Raw genomic sequence first — 21,407 nt, 5'->3', positions numbered from 1 at the left:
CTCAGCTAAATCCACTAATCACAAAATTGGTAACAATAACCATAACAATAAGTACTTAACCTGAAAAAGAAAAACTGGGGAATTTCCAAAATGGAGGATTTTTTTTTATTTTAGACATTGTCTCTACTGGAGATGTTTCTCCTAAATGTTTTTGCTTTTTTTCCGGAAATTATAACAGTTATGATTATTTGGTAACAGGACTTCGAGTCGTCCAATTCTGTCTGTTATCATACTCGTGATTGACAAATCAGACTCCCGCTTCGCAGTTGTCCGATTTTGTTTGTCATTAGTATGATTACAGACCGAATTGGACTCCGCTTAGTGACGCGTTCTTCATGTGAATTATTAACAAGTGACAACATGATTTCTCGTGCACTTTGGTGTAAATAAGTACTTGTAAATTTTTCAAAGACTACTTTATCTTTGAAAAATGTAGTCGTACTTATTAACACCAAATTATATTCGAAGTCATGTTGTTCCTTACACTAATCTACCATATCACTATATGACGATTACACTAAGCCTTTTTTAGGGGATAAGTCTAACGCTGACCAAACGTGTGCTCTCACATTTACGGTTCGTTTTATCCGTTCTGGGTTTTTTCGTTTAGTGATTTGAAAGTAACAAATGTGACTTTGAAAAATATGGCCATGATATAAAACCCTCGATTGTTGCTGCTGGACACAGCCTTTCCTGTAAGTATATGCGCAATCTAGAGTGAAATCTTGTGACTTGAGTTGCCTCACGGTGAAATACACAAGATGGCTGTATGAGCGTTCATCTCAGATTGAAAATGTATATATTTGATGGATCATGCTACATTTGTTGCTCTCGTGCTGTAGCAAGGTTCAAGAGGCCTTCTTCTCTCAAAGTCTCGATTGCATGGATAAATGCTCTTAAAAAAATTTACTTAATCCAGCTAGTCAGTTATAAAATTATTTGCACGTGCAAATCCATTTAGAGAGGGATCATGACAGCCAAGGTGAAATTAGTTGACCTATATTTTCAATTTCGTGTCGAAAACAATCTGGATTTAGTTTGGTTTTGTTTTCATACTCTTTAATTGGTCAAGAAATTTGCTCCACTCTCTTATAGAAACATCAAAACTTAATCCAATTAAATCTCGGTTACTTGGATGGTATTATTGTCTGTGCGTTATGAGTGGTCAATTTAGTGGTCTGTATTTCGCTGTACAGTCTGCTAAATTCAAAAGTTTGTCTCAACCTAGAGATATGATAAACATCATACTAACTTTGTTTTCTCATTTTTTCTCTGACCATGTTTTGTTTTGGAATATTTTACTTTTCCAGAACCTCCTTCCGTCCTGCCAAACTCAAGTTTGAACATTAGTTTTCCTTGGTGGCTCACTTAATGACAAATGGGTAGAGATAGCAGGTTTGTGAACAAAAACTCATTGCATGCTAGCCTATGTCTAAAGATTATTTTACCATAACTGTAAAAATTCTTGCTTTCTCATTGGCTGTGAGCCACTGTCAATAAGGTTTTAGATCATAAAAATGACATAACTTGTAATGCAGTGCTCAGTTTTCCTCGCCATGTTGGAGAAAAAATTTCTCTCATTAAAACAATTGCTAAATATGAGGTATGGACAGTGATGCAGGTTGACCAATATATCATTTGAAGTTTCAGTTTATTATGGAAGACAACCAGACTTATCACATTTATAGTGAATGATTAGTTTTGCTTCAGACTTTAACAGCTTTGATGAACATGAAGATATAATTTCCTGTGTTTTGAATAGGTCACATAAGAAGAGATCTCGTTCCAGATCATCAAGTAGAGATAGGAGTCGGCGCTCTCGAAGTCGAGAAAGAAATAAGGAGAGGGAAAAGAAGAGATCTCGTAGTAGGAGCCCAGAAAAAGGAAGAGCTAAAACAAGCCGAAAACCACGAGAGCGAGAGAGAGAAAGAGACAGAAAAAGAAAACGATCAGAAAGCAGCTCTTCTCACAGTGCATCATCAAGTAGAAGTCGCAGCCGTAGTCCCAAGAAAAAAGATAAGGAGAAGGATAGCCAGCAGAGAAAGCGTCGCTCACGAAGCAGGAGTGCAGAAAGGAAACCAAAGAAGGAGAGGCCTCGCAGTAAGGAAAGAGACAGAGATAAGGGGAAGGAGAGGAAAAAGCGTTCAAGGAGCCGTGATCGCTCAAGTTCTCCTGGGGCAAGATCAAAAAGTAGGAGTCCAGATAAGGAACAAAAAAAGTCCAAAAGCAGGTCAGTAGAAATTAGAATAATGTTTCTTTGTTTTATCTCATCCCAAGTGAAGGATTAAGGAAAAATTCTGAGTCCCCAAAAGGAATGGAATCTCAGACCTTCAGATGCTGCATTGTGTTGTTCTACCATCTAATACATTAATTTTTATTCTCATGTCAGCAGGGACAAGAGGAGAAGAGAGGAAGATGACAATTCAGATCGGAGCAAAGAAACTAAAAAGTCAAAGGAGGTTGGCTTATTTGGTTGTCATTGGCCATACTTAATTTATGATATAAAAAATTGTTATTGATTGAATCATTCTTTCTTCAAGAAAGATCAACAAAAGGAAACATTTTTTGGTTTGTCAGTGTGTTTCTCTACCTTACAGTTGATTTTATTTTTAGTCGAAAAAGGAAACCACAAGTTCAAGTGTTGATGAAAAACATGAAGAGGATGATAAAGTAAGTTCAGCAACTCTATGTTGAGTTTGATAACTTAACCCTTTACATCCTAACATCAGCATGCATATTCTCCGTACTGTTCTCTATACATTTCCAAAGAGGCTGACAAGGAGAATTTGTTTCACTATCAAGAGCTACTTTAGTAGGTGATCATCTCCTTTATTCTCATGACTTTCATGTTTGATTCAGGAATGATATTGTAAGGAGAAATTGGATGCTGGTCACTCTTAGGGGCTAAAAGGTTAAAAGAAAACCATTACCAAAGCATCCAACTGAGGCTAAATTTTCAATATGTACCAGGTTTTGTTAAAATAATATTGCTGACTTATAATAATGTGTTGCATGGAAACATTCTACCATCTTATGAATTATAATGAATTAAATGTTTTTACCTCTTGTGTCGCTTTTGCTTGTTATGTGAAAGTGATTCTATGTATTGGAATATTTATTTAGAGTATTTTTAATAGCAATCAGCAATCACATTCTGTTCATTACTGCTAAGGATTCAGTTACACAACCAATGTTGATTCTGTTTTTTTTCATCAGGATGCAGAACAGAAAAGATTAGAGGATGAGATGCAGAAGAGAAGGGAAAGGTAATAAATTGAAGGGAATCTGAAATACTATCATCATATAACCTGTCCTGTACTGTGTGTGCTACCCTGTAGAAAACTAGAATGAAAGTTGATGTGAATAAGGCAAAGAGAAATGATATAGTAAGTTGTATTTCTGATGAATTGTGAGTTTCTTGCTCTGATTAAAGAAAAATAAAGGGTATATCTTTATTGTAGGATCTTTTTTGTGGTTGTCCTGTGTTTGATCCATCATGACTTATTCAAGTTGAGACAAAATTTTTGATATTTTCATCACTTAGTGGTTGTACAATAAAATACTAATCGACTGAGTTTGGTTGGGCCAGAGGGAAAACATTCAGCTCAAATCAAATTCTCCCTATATGAACTCCTCTCAGGTGTTCTATTGTTATCAATCTGTGTGGAATTCTGAGTAAATATTTGAAATATTCTCACTTTGGCCTTTGGGAATATTCTAGAATTGAGGCTTGGAGGGCTCAGCGTAAAAAGGAACAGGAAGAAAAACAGCAAGAGGAGAAACAACAACAAGAAATGACAAGTAAAGATCAACAAAAGAAGAAAAAAGCCTGGAGCCTGGAAGATGATGATGACGACGATGAGGAGGAAGAGGAAGAGGAGGCAGGAGAAGGAATTAAGGAAGAGATGCAGGTTAGCTCGATGAATAATAATTAATGATAAATCAATAAGCAATAATAAATTGACAATTATGACAAATTAATTATGAATTTATGATCAACAATTAGCAATAATTAACATGGTTTGCAAGAGACTCTTTGTCTAATGAACTTAAGACTTAAAGGTCCAAAGTCAATTGTCAGCTTCGTCATTTTCTTATACTTGTATTTCTTAGCTACAGAGCTTTACTTTCACATTGCCTCTCTTTACTCAGGAATGTAAATCAGGTACTGGTGAATCTGAAGGAATTCTAACAAATATAGCAAATAGTTTAATCACTGGTTGAAGGAATAGGAAACTGCAGTAATGATCAGATATATTTAAAGAGGAACCACTCATCTCAATTCATACTAAAAAAAAAATTTGGTTTCAATTTTCTGAATTAACCTTCTTACGCAGGATGAAGATGATGAGCCTAAAAAGAAGTTCTTAGGAAGTAAGTAGCATTATTTAATAAAGGTTCTATTGGATTTAAAAAAAATTTGTGTGGATAATGTATTTGCAGTAAACTTAGTACAATATTTGTAGTGAAAAAGTCTCAAAAATGAAGTCCATTAATGCAATTTTAAAACATCAGAAATAAAACAGTTTTCCAGCATGCCTATGAAAACTTTATATAACATGATGGAAATGCCTAATTTCAGACTGTTGTTCCACATTGTACATGCAGAGCATGTCAGAGATTTGACTAGCATATGATATCTTTTAAAAACATCAGCCCAGAATCAAACATTAAGGTCATGAGAATAAAGGAAATGATCACCAACTAAAGAAGCTCTTGATTGTTAAACAAATTCTCCTTGTCAGTAGCTTGAGAAATGTAGGGATAAAATTATGGAGAATATATATACTGATGTTAGAGTTTAAATGGCTAATGAGTTCTCAGACCTTGCGACACATTTAGGTTGAATGAATTGTAGGTTCCCATGATTTTTCTCTACTTTCTCTCTTGTTAATCCCTCTACAAAAACCAACACTCCAAATTCCAGTTTGTGCTGGGGAAAAAAGTGTACAAATTGGTAAAATTCAAATGAATTCCAGTTGTTATGCTCTAGAATTTTTTAAAAAAGAGTCTGGTATCTACCAGAGAATGTCCACATGCACATGAATTGTCAAAGTAGTGCTTTGTAAATAATATTAATTATTTTACCTAAACTGGCAGTAATGTCGCAATCTGATTGGCCAATTAGGCGTTGTCGATAAGAGTACAGACGCTGCTCACGTCAACATATCACGCAATGGTCACGCACTGAGAAAATCGTTTTATTTGACGTCGATATAGTGGTAAATAACTAATTAACAGTGGTTTAGCGTTGTTGTACTCTTGTCAACAACGACATTCGGACTCACTGTAATGACGAATATCGTTGTCGATAAGTGTGCAGACCACGCTAAATCACTGTTGATTCGTTAAATCTCCTTGCAAATCTTGACTTCTATTGCAGACAAAAAAGAGCCTGTGAGTGTCACAAATGGAAAAATCAAAGAGGAACCGGTAAGTCCATTGTATTTATTTTTCCACTGGAACCAAAAACGTGTCTTTGTTATGATTACAGTTTTGAGTCCCAACTGAACTGCATTGAATCTAAGATGAAGCAAATATTCATTTTTTTTAGCCCGAAGATGATGATGTGGATCCCTTGGATGCTTTCATGGCTGATGTTAGCAAAGAGGTAAGTTGACTCTTGAACTCCCATGAGTGACCTTGGCCAACAGAGGCAAGTGTAAAAAAAACGCAAAAATGACACTCGTTACACATGCTAACGTAGAGCTGTATATCCTTTTAGGAGATTAAAATTATTTTAGATGGATAGTTTGCATAGAAGTTTTGAAAATGCTGCACTCTGTCTTTGCAGCTATAGTTAGAGCTTTTTACTTACGAGGGTGCCCCTCAGGTACAAAACTTCAACTCGAAACCATTTTCAACTGACTCAAATTTTGATTATGTATTTTCTGCGATAACCTTTGTAATGTTAACCTGAATACGTAAGTAAACTTGCATCTTTATCAGCGTGATGACTGCTATAGTCTGGTCACCAAGTTACCTTTCTTTGTTTTACCAGGTGAAAAAAATAAATGCTTTGGATCAGAAGAAAAAAGTGGGAAAGGCTGGAAAGGCAACAGTTATAACTCATGTTGTAACAAAACCAAAAAAGAGGGTGGGTGAAAAACTCTCTTATTGCTTTGTAAATTTTTATAATAACTTAGTTGGAAATGCAGTAGTCTATGGTCAGCTGACTGGCTCTGGTTGGTCAAAGGGTGGATAACGCTATCCATTTTATAAATCTTTATCTACTGGATAGCACAGTAGGTTTTGTTAACAGTTATCCACTGAATAGCGATTTATTCGTTTGATAGCGTTATCTGCCCTTTGAGCAACTGGGTCCTGGACTCTAGGCTCGTAGATCTGTGTTTTCGCTCCGGCAAGGACATTGTTTTGTGTTGTTAGACGCAATCATTTACTCTTACCTGGCCTCTTTACACCCAGTGAGTAAAGCAGTTTTATGTTTATGATGGTTTTTTCAATTTTTTTAAGGATCCAACTAAAGGAGAATTAATGGAAAATGATCAAGATGCACTGGAGGTAAGATTCGACCATAATAGTTACTTGTACTTGCTTATTCAGTCATAGGTCGTTTTCTATTGGGCTCAACTGAGATTGGCCAAGATTGGCCCAGTTACGCATGCCCTCCACATTTAACCGCTGTGCTCCTTTGAGGAGAACCCCTTCCCCCCAATTCATTTTATGGAATATCTTGAACTCGGCGCTAAATAACTCACATTTATCATTTGTTGTCTTTAGTATTCCTCCGAAGAAGAAAAAGAAGACGAAACCATAGAGTCAACCTACGCACACTTTAAAACCAAGAAAAAGAAGGTATTTTTAAGACAGTTTAGTCTTCTGCAAAAGAGATAATGGTATAGGCGTTAATTTCTCCTTAAGGCAAACGACCCGTCATTTGTTCTTTCCAAACTTCCTCTCGTGCTTCACAGAGTGTTATTTCGATAAGTGTCATGGAACCAAAACCAAAGAAATGAAAATAGCCAATAAGAAGAACGGAAAATGCTTTGAAGAGCCAATGACAACTCAAAGTAAAAACAAGCAAACCGCGTAAAGCACGGGAAAACGCGGCCGAAGGAGTCGTGAATGGTTGCACTGATTGTTTGATTAAGTGGCGCGAGTTTTCTGGACCAATCACAGAGCGAAGTAAAGCAAAACCGAAACAATCCCCGGGTTGCTTTCAACACAATTGAAAATTGCTTCATCTCGCGGAAGATGTGTTGGCGCATGAATTAGTTGTTATTTTGAGAGGCCCTCAGGGCCAAAAAACTTCTTGTAGCCTCTTAAAAGTACCAAAAAAGAGAAAAAATGGGACAGTCTCAGTTGAAGAGCTTTGAAGAAATCATGCGTACCTAGTTTGGGTTTTGTCAACAAAACTGCATCGGTAGTAACTTCAGATATTTTTTTGAAAAGATTTTCAAGTTGCATTTGGCTGTTCTCTCATGAATCTACTTTCTTTTTGTATCTTTTAGGATCTACAGGCCGTTGATCATGATAAAGTGTATTATTCTTCATTCAGAAAGAATTTTTACGTCGAAGTTCCGGAGCTTGCAAAAATGACCCAAGAAGGTATGCTAGTGGTTGGTCATTTTGTTAGTTTGTTTGATTGGTGAATCATTTCTATAGAATTCTCCTCACTTTCAATTGATTAATGTTTCAAGTGAAGTATTGTAATGATTTGGCAGACTTAATTGCTTAGCCCAGCCCCGAGAGAAATCACGATTTTTGTCAGAATTGACTGATCTGTTCCTTACAGTTTCTGATGAAATGGCTATGACCTAGGAAAAAAAAGAAATGTTTTTCTTGTTTGTTTTCAGAGGTTGATGAATACCGTGCAAAGCAAGAAAACATCAGAGTTCGTGGCAAAGATTGTCCAAAACCTGTGAAAACATGGGCCCAGTCGGGAGTGAGCCTGAAAATTCTTGATGTTCTCAAGAAGTAAGTTTGTGTTCATGTTCAGTTGGGCAACAAAGTAAGATATAGAGAAAAAGGTTTTTTTTTTCTTCTTGTCATTTGGCACGGTACTTAAACCAGCTGTGACTTGGGTACCCGCGTTTTCCTGCGCTTGGGACCGTTTGCATGTTGTAGTTTTGAATTCTCGTTAGCTCCTCGTGGTATTTTCCTCGCGATTGGTCCAGAGAACTCGCGCCAATTTCGTAACCAAGCAGATGCGAATTTTTTAAACAAATTGTGAATTTGTCAATCGCCTCAGTTTACCTGCCCTTCAGGGCGGAGGTACTTGCTTTAATCTGTATCCTCATCGGCTCCTCGTACATTGTCCTTTGTTTTGATCGGCCTTTGTGATACCCTGTATAAAAGCCCCTCATTATTACTGAGGCTACTTACATTTCTAGAATTGTTTTGTTTAAAGGAATGGCTATGAGAAGCCCACACCAATTCAAGCTCAAGCGATACCCGCCATTATGAGTGGTAGAGACATGATCGGTAAGAAGAGACATCATGAAAGAAACCTATAGATTCTAATAAAAGTTTGATTACGAGTACGAGAATTGAAGTAATGAGAAAGTACACACCTCATGACGCATCATTGTACTCTTCATTACACGCACGCACGCGCCCACCGTTTCGCAGTCGGAAAAACTCCAACTCGCAGTTGTACTTTTCTCATGAAATGAAGCTCTTTCATGATGCTACCCTGCTTCGATGAGATTAAATCATAAGAGCATTTTTCACAGTTCTATTGGTTTACTTTTGATCTTCTTTTAGGAATTGCTAAAACAGGAGGTGGTAAGACGTTAGCGTTTCTTCTGCCAATGTACCGCCATGTTCTTGACCAGCCTGAACTTGATAGGGAGGATGGACCGATAGGTAATGTAGATCGGACTAAAGAGCAATTTTCAACTGACTGTCGAAAGTAATCTGGGATTGCCTCGGTTTTGCTTTACTTCGCTCTGTGATTGGTCCAGAATACTCGCGCCACTTTGTCAACCAATCAGATGCAAAACTAAATCCAATCATGACTTGGTCGCCCGCGTTTTCCCGCGCTTTGAGCATTTTGTTTGTTTTTACTTTGATTTCTTATTGGCTTTTAAAAGTATTTTTCTTTCATCTGACCGGCCGTTATTGCTTTAGTTGAGGTTTTACGACACTCATTCGAAAAGCTCTCTAAAGACCAAGTTTTCAAAAGCATCTCTCCAGTGCAATTGTTTTTCTCTACTTCGCTCATTGATTGGTTTAGAAAACTTGTTCTTTCTTCTCAAATGCGATACAATACTGTTAACGTTCGTGAGTTGGTCACTTGCGTTTTCCCGCCCTTTGAATTCTCATCGGCGCCTTGTAAGGCTAACCTCACTCCTGATTGGCCGTTGTGGCTGAGTGACAGCTGTTGATTCGCTGTTGGTTTTCGTTGATGGACAATCAGTCGAACAGCTTCCTTTATTAATTTTTCCTTTAGGAATCCTTACAGTGAACTTAAGTCTAATTATGTGATTTGGTAGTACATTGAATTATGAGAAAATATTGTTGGATCAGCATCACGTAGCATTTACTCGAACTGTTTTCTGAACTTATAGGAATAATTATGACTCCAACAAGAGAACTGGCTCTTCAAATTTTCCGAGAGTGTAAGAAGTTCTGCAAGCCTCTTAATCTGCGAGCTGTCTGTGTGTACGGTGGTACAGGAATCAGCGAACAGGTTAGGAGTAGAATCCTATTTAAAATCTTGTACTGTTTGTGTGTAATTATTTCAGGGAGAATTTAGTCCTCTCCGATAGGGGAATTTGGTTTTTCGCTCGTGAAAAACTATAAGGTCTATGAGGAGCTATGCGAACTGGAGGCTTTTGGAAACGGTGAAGAAAATCTCCTTTTTTCGTCGCTTCCCTTGGCGTTCTCGGGCGTTTAACCTTTTATACCCTAACATCAGTATGCATTTTCTCCATACTGTTCTCTATACTTTTCCTGAAGTGCTGACAAGGAGAATTTGTTTAAAAATCAAGAGCTTTATAAGTTGGTGATCATTTCCTTGATTCCCGTGACCTTAGTGTTTAGGGGTGATAATGTAAGGAGAAATTAGTAGCTGGTCACTCTTAGGGCTTAAAGGGTTAATGTGGGCAATTAGTGAAAACGCATCGAAAGGTATGCTTTTCGAATGAAAACGCAGTGATGTGTTCAGGTGAGGGCAACCAAAAGGTGTGGGCGAAAGATTTTCCTCGTTTTCGTTCATTGGTTGAGACTAAAACGAATTCTTTTTTACCTGTTGCACCCTAACATCAGTATCTATACTCTCCATACTTTTTTCTATACATTTCCTTTGGTACTGACAAGGAGAATTTGTTTAACAATCAAAGCATTTTACGTTGGTGATCAATTCCTTTATTCTCATGATCTTAATGAATGATTCAATAGTATTACTGTAAAGAGAAATTAAATGCTGGTCACTCTAAGGTGTCGAATGGTTAAAAATGGATTTGTACGGGCCCAATATGAAGGAATACCTACCTGAAAGTCTGTTGATTTTCCTCGCTGAAGTCCTCTCCATTAACTTTTTTGGTCATAACGGTTTTTTTCATTAGATTGCAGAGCTCAAACGTGGAGCAGAAATCATTGTTTGCACTCCTGGCAGGATGATAGACATGCTGACGGCGAATAATGGTAATTTCAAACGATAACGATATGTTTTTATTGTTGCTTTTAGTTAACAATTGGACTAGTTGCCCAAGCTGATAAGCCAAATGTTTTTCTTCCAGGTCGGGTGACAAATTGTCGACGTTGCACGTATTTAGTTCTGGATGAAGCCGACAGAATGTTTGACATGGGATTTGAGCCTCAGGTAGAACAACAAAAACATAAAAAACTATCAAGCAAGGAAACGATCTTCGCAGGTGGACTGAGAATTTTGCATTACAGAAAAGAAACCTGCAAAAATCAAGGATTTGACGATATTCGAACCCATGCTCTCAGACACTTGTTGGACGCTACTATCAACTCAGCTACAAAGCCTCATTTTGAGAGCGAGGCAAATTTTAGGGGGTTCTTTTTTCTCTCGCATCGGAATTTGATAACTTGTGCTGGTAGTAGCGCTCAATTAGTATCTGGGAGGCACGTGAATCCTGAATTTTTTAAAGATTTTTTTCCTGCTTTTGTTAAAATTGTACCTCACCAACGGGGATCATTTCTTTGCTTAATTTTCATCTGTTCGTCAAAGAGAATTTAATTCATGGCGAGTTGTTCTGAAAAACTTCGGTCGCAGTGATTTTGTCGGCGGTGAAATAGGAAAGAGTTGAACTTGGGACACTAGGAGAAAAATTAATTAGTTCAGCGCTCTAAACCACTCAGCCTTTTCATCCTCCAAAAAGTATCCTCTTTTATTTTTAAGTTATGAACTTGCCGCCATAGTCTTAGGAGTTTTCCTTTGCATCTGGGCAGTCTTTGTTTTTTCTACTTCAAAAGAATAGAAAGTCATTTCCAATGGTCGTGTGGTCAGGGTAGTTTTTGCAAGTTCTTTCACGCGAAGTGTTGTCCCAGGTAAGAGGATATGTAAAAATCATCTAACCCTTTAACTCCCGTGAGTGACCAAGAGAGAATTTCTCCTAACTATATCCGTATAACATCAAGCACACAAGTGATGAGAACAAAGATAAATATCATTATTCGTTGATCCGATACCAAATTCTCCGAACTAACATCAAAAGAATTTTATGGCAGACAGTATGGAGAATTACTAGTGAGATCAAGGGAGTGAAAGGGTTAAGCCATTTTGAAACTCGAATCAAATAAGCAGAAACGATACAAGAGCGTGGACAGGTAGATTAATGATGAAAAATTCTTGTTCCTATCTCCTACTCAGGTGATGAGAATTATCGACTGTATCAGACCGGACAAACAGACGGTTATGTTTTCTGCAACTTTCCCTCGCCAGATGGAAGCTCTAGCCCGGAAGATCCTTATAAAACCAATTGAGGTTAGGAAAAAAAACGTAAAATATAAACGGATTATATTTCAGTCAATTTTGGTTTTAATTCCTGAACTTGTAGTTACTGCGTCGCTTTATATTGTCTTCTTTTATGGAAACTGTTGATATTTCGGACCCAGTGAATGTGTTGTAAATAAAATGTTTGAAATGTTTTGTTTTTTAAGATACAAGTTGGCGGTCGAAGTGTTGTTTGTTCAGATGTTACACAACATGTGGTAAGAATTCTCACAAAGACGAAGTTTAATTCCATAGGGTAAAAAAATCATACGCTTAAAAAAATCCAATCATGGACGCAGCCATTTTAAAAACAGCTTATTAACTTCACCGTACACGCAAACGCAAAACGCCCGGTTCGCAGACAACTGCTGCTCTGGCTTTCGCAATATATCATTACTTCAGTCAAGAATACTTTTTCTGTGTGGCACCTTAATGTTCAAACATCTCTAAGAGATGGAAATGAGAAGAGTAAAACGACCAGTTTGCTAAGCGAGATTGAAAATGGTGGCCTCCTTTGAGGAATTTCAAGCACATTTGAGGATAATTTTCGGAAGGTTTGGTTGCTCTTTGATCTCAAACGCGGTTAGGGTCATCATTTTCAAATACGCTTTTTAATGGCGTAGACAAGAATCATCAGCTTTCCGTAACTTACTTCTTCATGTAGTTTGTGGATGCGTTTAACAAAGGGGTTTTATGTTCATATAACCGAATGCCGTTATTAGTTTGACATACGCGTGTGTGTCCTCTGTTTGTTAGGTTGTTATTGAGGAAGACGACAAATTCTTAAAGCTACTTGAGTTACTTGGTATTTACCAGGAGGACGGTAAGCGTTCTATAGCTATATGTAATGTAAAATATCAGTAGTTTTTTTTAGTTGTGTTTGAAGAAAGTCAAAATCGAAAAAAACAAAAACAAAAACAATGGCATTTCTCGCGGCTGAGAACGAAAATCGACAACTGTCAGTAAAGCCCACGGTGTCTATATGATAAACTAAATAATACGTGACTGCTCGAAGATATGAAATTTCTCTTCTCTTATTTAACTCGATGTCTCCTTCGTCCTTTTCACTCACTTGTGGGATATCGAGGTGAACACGCGAAGGGAAATTACTGAACAGAAGAACAGAAACATTGTTAAACATGCATACGCATATACACACGTCCTTAGACCGCATTACAAAATTATAACATATACAAATATCTATTACAGACCCACATGCATGTGTATGCGAATGTATGCATACACGCGCTTACTCGCATACGTACGCACGCACATATGCACGTGCATACATGGGTAGGGATATACGCACCGACCGAAAGGAAAAGAAAAAAAGAAGCGAAAATAAGATTTATAATATTATCTTAATAAAAATATATAATTTCTATTGCTAAGCTATCTGTGCGTTTGGTCTCTCACCGTGTATGTTTCGTCTCTTAGGTAGCGTTTTGGTGTTTGTAGAAAAACAAGAAAACGCCGATGTGTTGTTTAAAGATTTACTGAGAAGGTCCTATCCATGTCTGTCTCTCCATGGAGGTAATGTAGCGAGGTTTCCTCAGTTAGGTTTTGGATTGAGTCTTGTGTGACCACACTAGTAGCGTTTCCAGACAAGAATTGCAACTGCAATAACCTTCCTCATCTCTTTGAACTTCAAGATTGTGGAGCGATTACAATCGAAAAGAGGCGAAGAGTGGATTTCTCTGTATGGGCGGCTTACACTTTTGTCAAGCCGATAATTTGGGACGCATCACTTCGATTTAATATAAATCATTGCATTTGTTCGACGGGACGGGTGTCCTCTGCCCAGTGCTTTTCTTTAAGGGCAACCTGACGAAAAGCTACTTTCTGAGGAGGGGTGGAAGTGACAAGGATAAATAGCATCCATTCACCCTCCCAGGGGTAGACAGCTTTTATTATGTAAACCAAGCAGTAGTTTAGAAGCTGATTTTGTTCCCGATCCTCCCCTCCCTCTTCCCCTTTTCTTCACTCACACAACCAGAGAAACTACGTTTTAACTTATTCTCAAACTGCATTCTTGAGGATTTTTGACATTTATACTTTTTGGATTGTAATAAATTCGTGTTTGCTATTTTGTCAGGCATGGATCAGTTTGATCGCGACAGCACAATAGCGGACTTCAAAAATGGCGTCTGTAACTTAATGGTAAGACCACCGCATATTATGTTAGAAATTAAGTTTATATTAGACCTTTGTTTTGAAACTTTGAAGTCTCCCCACGTGTTAATCAAAGGACTCTGAGCCGATACAATAGCTCTAGTTCACGAATTCTCTCGGTTGTCCCACAGATTGCAACCTCCGTGGCAGCGAGAGGCCTGGATGTGAAACAGCTGATCTTGGTTGTGAATTATGACTGTCCGAATCACTATGAAGATTATGTACATCGATGTGGGTGAGTTAGGACTTACTTTATCAAAGGTGAACTCTTATCTGTACCTCTTCTTTTGATGCAACAAGCCACAGAAGGCGGGAACTGGATATACGGGGTTTTTTTCTCGCTCTTTTTGTTTTGCTTCTAGATCGATTGTGTGGCGTGACAATCAAGCGAAAAGAGGCGGGAAAAAAGCCACGTGCGGCAATTTTTTCCTGCCTGTTTTTTTCCCCTTTTCGGTCAACGGTGAATGGGAGAAATGTTTCACTTTCGCTAGTAAAATATATTTCGGGTCAGCACCAAGGAAACGCTCTCTAAAATGAAATACAGCAGTTTTACAACAAGTCTTGTTTTAGAGAGACCGTCAAATTTAAATTCTCGCCAATCTCAGAGGGAAGAGCTGATATTGTGTCAAATCCTGTTTATCTTTGTGCTAGAATTCGTCTTTACAACAGCCGTTTTGAAAGATGTTTAGGTTAAAAAAGTGTTTAACAATCGAATGAATTACCGTTTCATTGTCAGGTCCTAAATTTATCTCCTCATAGATTTATGTCCTCAGAACGCATTGGACTTTGTATCAATATAAAGAAGAAGAGTATTCTCTTGTAAAAACAAAGTAATTTTTTTTTCAGGCGTACTGGTCGTGCTGGTAGAAAAGGAACCTCTTATACATTTGTTACTCCTGAACAAGGACGGTAAGACCATCGTTCACGCGAAAATTATCGAAGATTTTTGTTCAGCTTGTTATTTAACTTCAACAGCTTATGTGTTTTTTTTATCTTTTCAACAGACATGCGGGTGACATCGTCAAGGTAAAAACTTGGAAATTTTTCATTATACAGGACCTCATTTAAACCAGCTTGCGCTGAACTGGATACATTCTGTTTTGAAAATTCGCTCAAATTGAGAAAAATAACCTAAGTTTTCCATGAACCAGGCAGTGAAAGTCGCGTTGGCGTTATGGTTAGTGCGCTGGACTTCCAGTTGAGGGGTCCTGGCCAGGTCATGATGGTGTGTTGTTGTGTGCAGGAGTACACAAGAAGCTTAAATGAGCCATGGCGCATTATTAAGGCACTATGATGAAATGGTGGCGATTATTCTACGATTGACAAACATATAACCCAGGGAATGCGCTTGTCCAACAAGCCTTGAAAATCGCAGTAAATGTCGAGAGTATTTAGCGACGAGGTTTTATTTCAAAGTGAAATGGGATTTAAAGCAAGATTTGAAGGGACTAAGTTTTTATCTCTCGGTTTGGTAATGTATGTATTTTTTTACTTTAGATAAAAACAGTTTAACGTCGTTTTATGTGTGTCTCTCTCTCATCGTAAATTCTCCAGGCTTTAGAACTGTCCGGTGCAGAGGTTCCAGAAGATCTTCGTAAGCTTTGGAATGACTATACAGAAGAGAGAAAGGCGGTAAGAATTCATACCTAAATGGTATCTTAAGATGGACTAACTTTTTACTTCTTTCAAGGGAAAGGTAAAGTTGGTTCGGTTGACTTAGGACTTGCTTATAGAGCAGTTTTCTGCCTATTGTCGAAAGTGATCGGGATTGTTTTTGCTTTGTTTCAAAAAGCTCTCTAATTGGTCCAGGAAACAAGCGTCGTTCTCACAACCAATCAGACGTAACATGAAAACCAATCGTGACTCGGTCACGTGCATTTCCCGCGCTTTAGGCCAGTTACATAGAGTTTTGATTTCTAATTGGCTTCAGTTATGATGATGACTTTGGTTTTTTTGAGTTATGCAACCCTCATAAAGGAAGTTCTCTACTTTAATTAAATCTTACGTTAATTATCTTGCAGGAAGGAAAGAATGTAGTTAAAAACAGCGGCTTCACCGGAAAAGGTTTGTTTTAATCAAATTAAAGATTTAATATATTGACTAGCATAGTAAGGCTACATGGCAGAAGTCATTTGGTGCAGTTTTAAGGTGAGCGGAGATACGCGCGTGGCGAGCATAAGGTGTAAAATACGCACCTTCCCATCGCGCGTGTATTGCCGCGCGTGCTTACCACGCGAGCAAGTCAGAAGTGCGAGCCGAGCGCGTTAGCCACACCCTGTTCTGCACGCTAACACTTATTTGACTGCCTTCAAATGAGCTGAAGCCCTCGTACGCGAAGTTGCTTCAGAGGAAAAGTACTTGTCCTTCATGCTTTTGAAATATAATTTCTTTTAACTGATCTGTTTTTCTAGGATTCAAATTTAACGCGGAAGAAGAGGCTAAGGTTAACGAGGCGAAAAAGATACAGAAATGGGTGTGTACATGTTCCGCTGTAGTTTAAGTCATAGCCTGGTTTGCACTGGTGATATAACGATGTAAACATAACAACATAGGAACGTCACTTTGTCACTTGTATGGAGGTGAGTTTTATTTCTTTGTCTTTGGCAGGCTCTTGGTCTTCAAGACTCAGATGATGAAGCGGAAGCCGAAGAGAAAGCTGTGGAGGAAGTGAGTGTTCTCTAAAGGCGGTGGCCTTACGTCGATCACGCTTTACTCCGATGTCGAAAGTTTCGAGTAGGAGCTCTTACTGGGTCGTTGTGTTGTGTAAAAGGGTCGTGGTAAATTGTCAGGGAGACCTTACTAGGTGGATAGGGGAGGGGAGGGGGGTTTGTTATTTGGGATTAGCATGCGCGCTATTCAGGAGGAGAAGGGATGTTCCTAGTTGATCCGTGTCAGGAAAATAAGATTGGTTTCTAGCACCTGGGAGCCATGCCCAACTTCATGACTATTTTATTATGAACCACGCAAAGCAGCTTTTAGTGTCCTAAACGTGTATTTTCAACTTTTTCCGTCAGATTGACAAAAAGTTGGAGGAAGTATTTAGTAAAGGCAAACCTCATATCAAAAAAGCCGCCCCTGAAGCCAAAGGGGAACAAATCAAAGGAGAGCAACAAGGTGAATATGAGTGTGTTATTCGTTAAAATGTGTTTAATCCGCCTCCACCACTGATCAAATAATTATTTCATCTGTGTCTGTGCTTTTCAGCAAAACTTAACTTGGCCACAAGTATTGCTGCGAAAATCAATCAGAAGATTATCGCCGGGACGAACGTGAGTACAACGGGTTCCCTCTTTTGTAGTTACCTTTTCCTATTCCTCCCTCCCCTCCTCTCCCTCGAAAAGATACAGACGCCGTAGTGTAACGGTTAACCCGAGTCGAGAGGTCTGGGTTCGAAACTTAGCCTAGCTTGATCATTGTGCCGTGTTCTTAGACAAGACACTTTAGTCTCACAGTGCCTCTCAGAATTTAAAAGGATATCGGCAAAGTGACAAAGTAAAATGACTTAATGCTGGGGGCTAATCTGCGATTGACTGACATCTTATCCAGGAGGGAGTGGTAATACTCTGAGTCGCTTCGTGCTACAAAGTATTGTGGGTCACTTTTCTGGGGTGCTTGCCCTCCTCAAAAACATGAAGTGGAAAGTTGTGCTTTGTTATGAAATTATGTGAGATGGTTAGAGCTCTTGCGGCGGCGATGATTTCCGCTTAAGTTGTCGAAAAGTCAGTAACTACAACCGTCAGCAGTTCTTCTCAGTATTGTTCTCACCTTATGTCTTTCAAGGTAGTGTCAAAGTGATTTTTTTGTCTTTCACAGAATATGGATCCGACTCAGCAAGCTGCCAGTCAGATTATCAAGGGAGGAACTGTTACCGCTCTTACTGTGAGTACGAAGCTACACCCACGCTATGTTGCGTGACATATTCTTGTCACGCTTGTTTTCAATCAGAGTGGTTAATTTTTCTAATACCAAAAACAGTAAAGGGTTACATAAATAAAGATTGAGTAAAAATAATTGCCACGTGGGTGGAGCAAAGGAAAATCTGATTTTTCCGTGTGGGTGCCAACCCCAGAACTTCCAATGATGCGTTGAATATTTTACTAAGGATATTCTTCTTGTAGAGAGAGGGAATGTAGGAAAGCTGGTAAATCTGAGACTCGGAAAAAGATGGTAATAGCATTTCTAACGAGGGTAGAACAAACAGAACACCTGACTGAAAAATAAAGGGTTATCTTCAACTTTTAAGGTATAATGTAATACGCGATTTCTTGTTAGGGCCTGGGTCTAGCTAAGCAACTTGCCGAAAAGATTCATGGAAAGATCGGCTACGAAGCTCCAGTGGAGGAGGTGAAACAAGATGAGAAAAAAACAGAGGAAGAACAGCGGTACGAGGATGAGGTAGAGATCAACGACTTTCCTCAAACAGCTCGGTGGAAAGTCACTTCTAAGGTGAGAAGTCTAACAGGGAACCAAAACCACTTTCGAGAAATTGTTCCAGGATTGCTTTGGTTTCGCTCGTTGTCCGTAGTTTAGTCAACGTATTTATTTGTCTTTTGTTTTTCCTTAGGAAACTATTATGAACATCACGGAGGTTTCTGAGGCAGCCATTACTGTGCGTGGAACCTTCTTCCCTCCAGGTCTTGTACTGGCTTTCTTTAACTCTTTACACCCTAACATCAGTATATATTTTCTCCACACTGTTCTCTATACATTTCCTATGGCACTGACAAAGAGAATTTGTTTAACAATCAACAGCTTCTTTTGTTGGTGATCATTTCCTTAATTCTCGTGACCTCAATGTTTGTTTTTGGGGTGATATTGATGGGAGAAAATGGTTACTAATCACTCTTAGGGGTTAAAGGGTTAATAGAGTTCTTTCAGGTCATGTGATAATACTCTAGAGAACTGTTTCTTTTCAAATTTCCTCCTATTTACATGCATGTTTACTCATAATTTTTCAAAAGGCAAAGCTGGGAATTTTCTTTAGACCTGAAATGGGTAAAAAAAACCCATTAAGTTAAAGAAGTCTCTTAAAACCGTACTTGTATGAGTTGACTCATTTAGAGAGAAACCGTAAAATGTGCTCCTAGTTACATCGGAAGCGTATGACGTAGGATGAATGCTTCTGGTTGCATTAAAATAAACTCAGCAAAGAAACCCTGTTCCACAGAAAATTCTTATAAATTTTTTTACGTTAATATTTAGGGAAAGAACCGAAGGCAGAAGGCGAAAGAAAAATATATCTATACATTGAGGGTGAGTAGACTAATGCGATGAAAACTTATTGAAATTCTGAAAAGTAACGAAAATACATTAAAATTAACAGTTTGTAAAGAACTTCCAGTACCTGATCAGAATGATTCGTTGTGTAAGTAAAGGTCATGCGCAAATTGTCAACTTTTTGTATTCATTTTAACAAAGTATGATGCGTAGAATGTTATCGCCCTCCCTAACTATGGAGAAGGAGTCATTTAGCAATGGAGAGAGGCCTGGTGTCGACTGGTGCCCCGGTTCTTTTTGAAATCTCATTTATGCCCTTTTGCTCGTTTCCAGGTCCTTCTGAACGTTCAATCCATCTGGCAAAATTAGAAATAAAACGAGTCGTTAAAGAAGAAATGATTAGATTGGTAAGTAAAACGAATTACGCTCGTAGATTCTTGGAGTCTCTAATTCCTCTTTTCTGCTTAACATTTTTTTGAGGAAAAAAAATTTGGTCAGAGAGCACTTACTCCTTGGAACAGCTTCCTTGTCATCTGCTTAATCACATTTGTAATGCTTGGAAAACATTTTTAGTTCTAATTTGAACCTTAACTAGAAGCAAGGCTTTAGCGATATTTTTTAACCTTAAATAGCGCAACGGACGTTCACCAAATTTGTGCCACAATTAAACTTCTTAGCTATTTTATTATAAAAGGTGCAACTTGAAACCCACTATGACTTCATTTTTTCTTCTATGTCCGCGTAAGTTACTAAAACTATTTTTTCCTTTTCCCTCAGGGTTCCTTCCGTGGTCCTCAGTCTACTGGCAGATACAAAGTTCTCTGAGAGGAATGTTGAACGCACGATCGTTCTCATTTTTCATTCACCGACACTTCCTGTTAATCCTCTGGGCGTGCCTCGCTTTCTAATTCTAGCCGGCTGTCTTCCCAATGTGAAGAAAGTTTTTTAGTCACACATTACCACTAGCGCTTCTTTAACAGGCAACTTGACAGCTTGTGAACAACTTTTTCAAGTTCGTTGTTTCCGATCTTTAAGAACCCTCTCCATCTTCGGCCATCCATGTTCCTTCTTGGTGTAATATCATGTCTTGTGTTTTCACTTTTTAGCAACCGTTTTTATACACTGTAGCCTCCTTCAAGTCGAATGCCGTTTTTCACATCGCAAAAATAGCTCAAATTTCATAAAAAGCTCCTCTAAATAGGATAAACCATTTGGAGGAAATAAAAGTTTTTTTTTTTTTTTTTTTTAGAATCAAAGGTATAGTCACATACGCTGGGTCAGAAAACCAACCCTTTTTTTAGGTAGATGAGTTTTTGTGTTTGTGTGCTCTACGTAAATGTTTTTGCATTGTGGCATTTTGTAAGTTAGCTAAAGATCTGCCAATAAACTGTAAGGGAGTCTTTTTTTCTGTTAGAGGGAAGCTTTTCAATTATTATCAAACTGTCCGTTATAGATCGCTTTCAAATTGAGAATCGTGCAATCAAAACCAAAGTTTTCACAACAGGCAGTCAAAGCAAAGGCTAACATACAAAAAACCACTAAGAACTCCTCTAAGTGTAAACAAGCTAACTGCTTTTGGCGCGGGAAAACGTTTATACCTCGCTGCCGTCTGCATTCTTGTAAGTTTTGCATCTGATTGGCTAAGAGTGTCGAAAGTTTTCTGGACCAATCACAGAGCGAAGTAAAGCAAAACCAATGGAATCCCGAATTGCTTTCCACACTTAGTTAAAAATGTCTGTAAAACCTCACTTTCTCGGCAAGACACCAACAAGCTGTTGTTGCAGTGTGTGGTTGTAAACAATAAAAGTAAATTATTGCAGCTAGGATCTCTATGTATATGTATTTTTTCTTTACTCGTTCTTCCCTTGTCTCACTCAGTGCGCGAGTAAATGCCAATTCTCGCGAATTGAGTGGTGAACGCAACAGTAGTCTCTTTGATAAGAGCGGAAATTCAAACCAAGCTGGCCCAGGCGGGGATCTGACCTGAAATTTAATTATTTTTTGTTCAAATTTTTCTCACTGATTTTACAGTAGCTTTCTGATTTTGTAATGAGGAAAGACATGTTATGTTTCCTTGGGATTATGACAG

At 38.3% G+C, this 21,407-nt stretch overlaps 1 protein-coding gene across 2 annotated transcripts; it reads left to right on the top strand.

Moving 5' to 3' along the window:
* The first annotated feature begins 392 nt into the window (after positions 1-392).
* On the top strand, positions 393-21,137 carry LOC113675990 (putative ATP-dependent RNA helicase DDX46). Of its 2 annotated transcripts, none has more exons than XM_089183478.1 (40): positions 393-695; positions 1,311-1,395; positions 1,763-2,230; positions 2,390-2,459; positions 2,614-2,670; positions 3,217-3,266; positions 3,722-3,911; positions 4,338-4,374; positions 5,384-5,433; positions 5,555-5,611; positions 6,002-6,097; positions 6,475-6,522; positions 6,742-6,816; positions 7,473-7,569; positions 7,818-7,938; positions 8,372-8,445; positions 8,728-8,829; positions 9,534-9,655; positions 10,533-10,611; positions 10,707-10,789; positions 11,807-11,920; positions 12,097-12,147; positions 12,686-12,752; positions 13,367-13,462; positions 14,025-14,089; positions 14,233-14,336; positions 14,948-15,010; positions 15,106-15,127; positions 15,656-15,733; positions 16,123-16,165; positions 16,513-16,574; positions 16,709-16,768; positions 17,116-17,215; positions 17,306-17,370; positions 17,915-17,980; positions 18,374-18,547; positions 18,666-18,735; positions 19,304-19,354; positions 19,652-19,725; positions 20,096-21,137. In XM_089183478.1, exons 2-40 carry the CDS (start codon positions 1,379-1,381, stop codon positions 20,141-20,143), a joined length of 3,366 nt encoding a protein of 1,121 aa, XP_089039604.1. In that variant the 5' UTR covers positions 393-695; positions 1,311-1,378; the 3' UTR covers positions 20,144-21,137. The 2 variants fall into 2 exon arrangements, with proteins under 2 accessions (XP_089039604.1, XP_089039605.1); XM_089183479.1 differs by having other exon boundaries at positions 544-695; positions 2,393-2,459.
* The last annotated feature ends 270 nt before the right edge of the window (positions 21,138-21,407 follow it).

This window comes from Pocillopora damicornis, chromosome 9 (genome assembly GCF_964200805.1).
Source record: "Pocillopora damicornis chromosome 9, jaPocDami1.2, whole genome shotgun sequence".
NCBI lineage: Eukaryota > Metazoa > Cnidaria > Anthozoa > Scleractinia > Pocilloporidae > Pocillopora > Pocillopora damicornis.
Note: the sequence above shows the minus strand (reverse complement) of the source record. Positions and strands in the feature narration are given on the sequence as shown.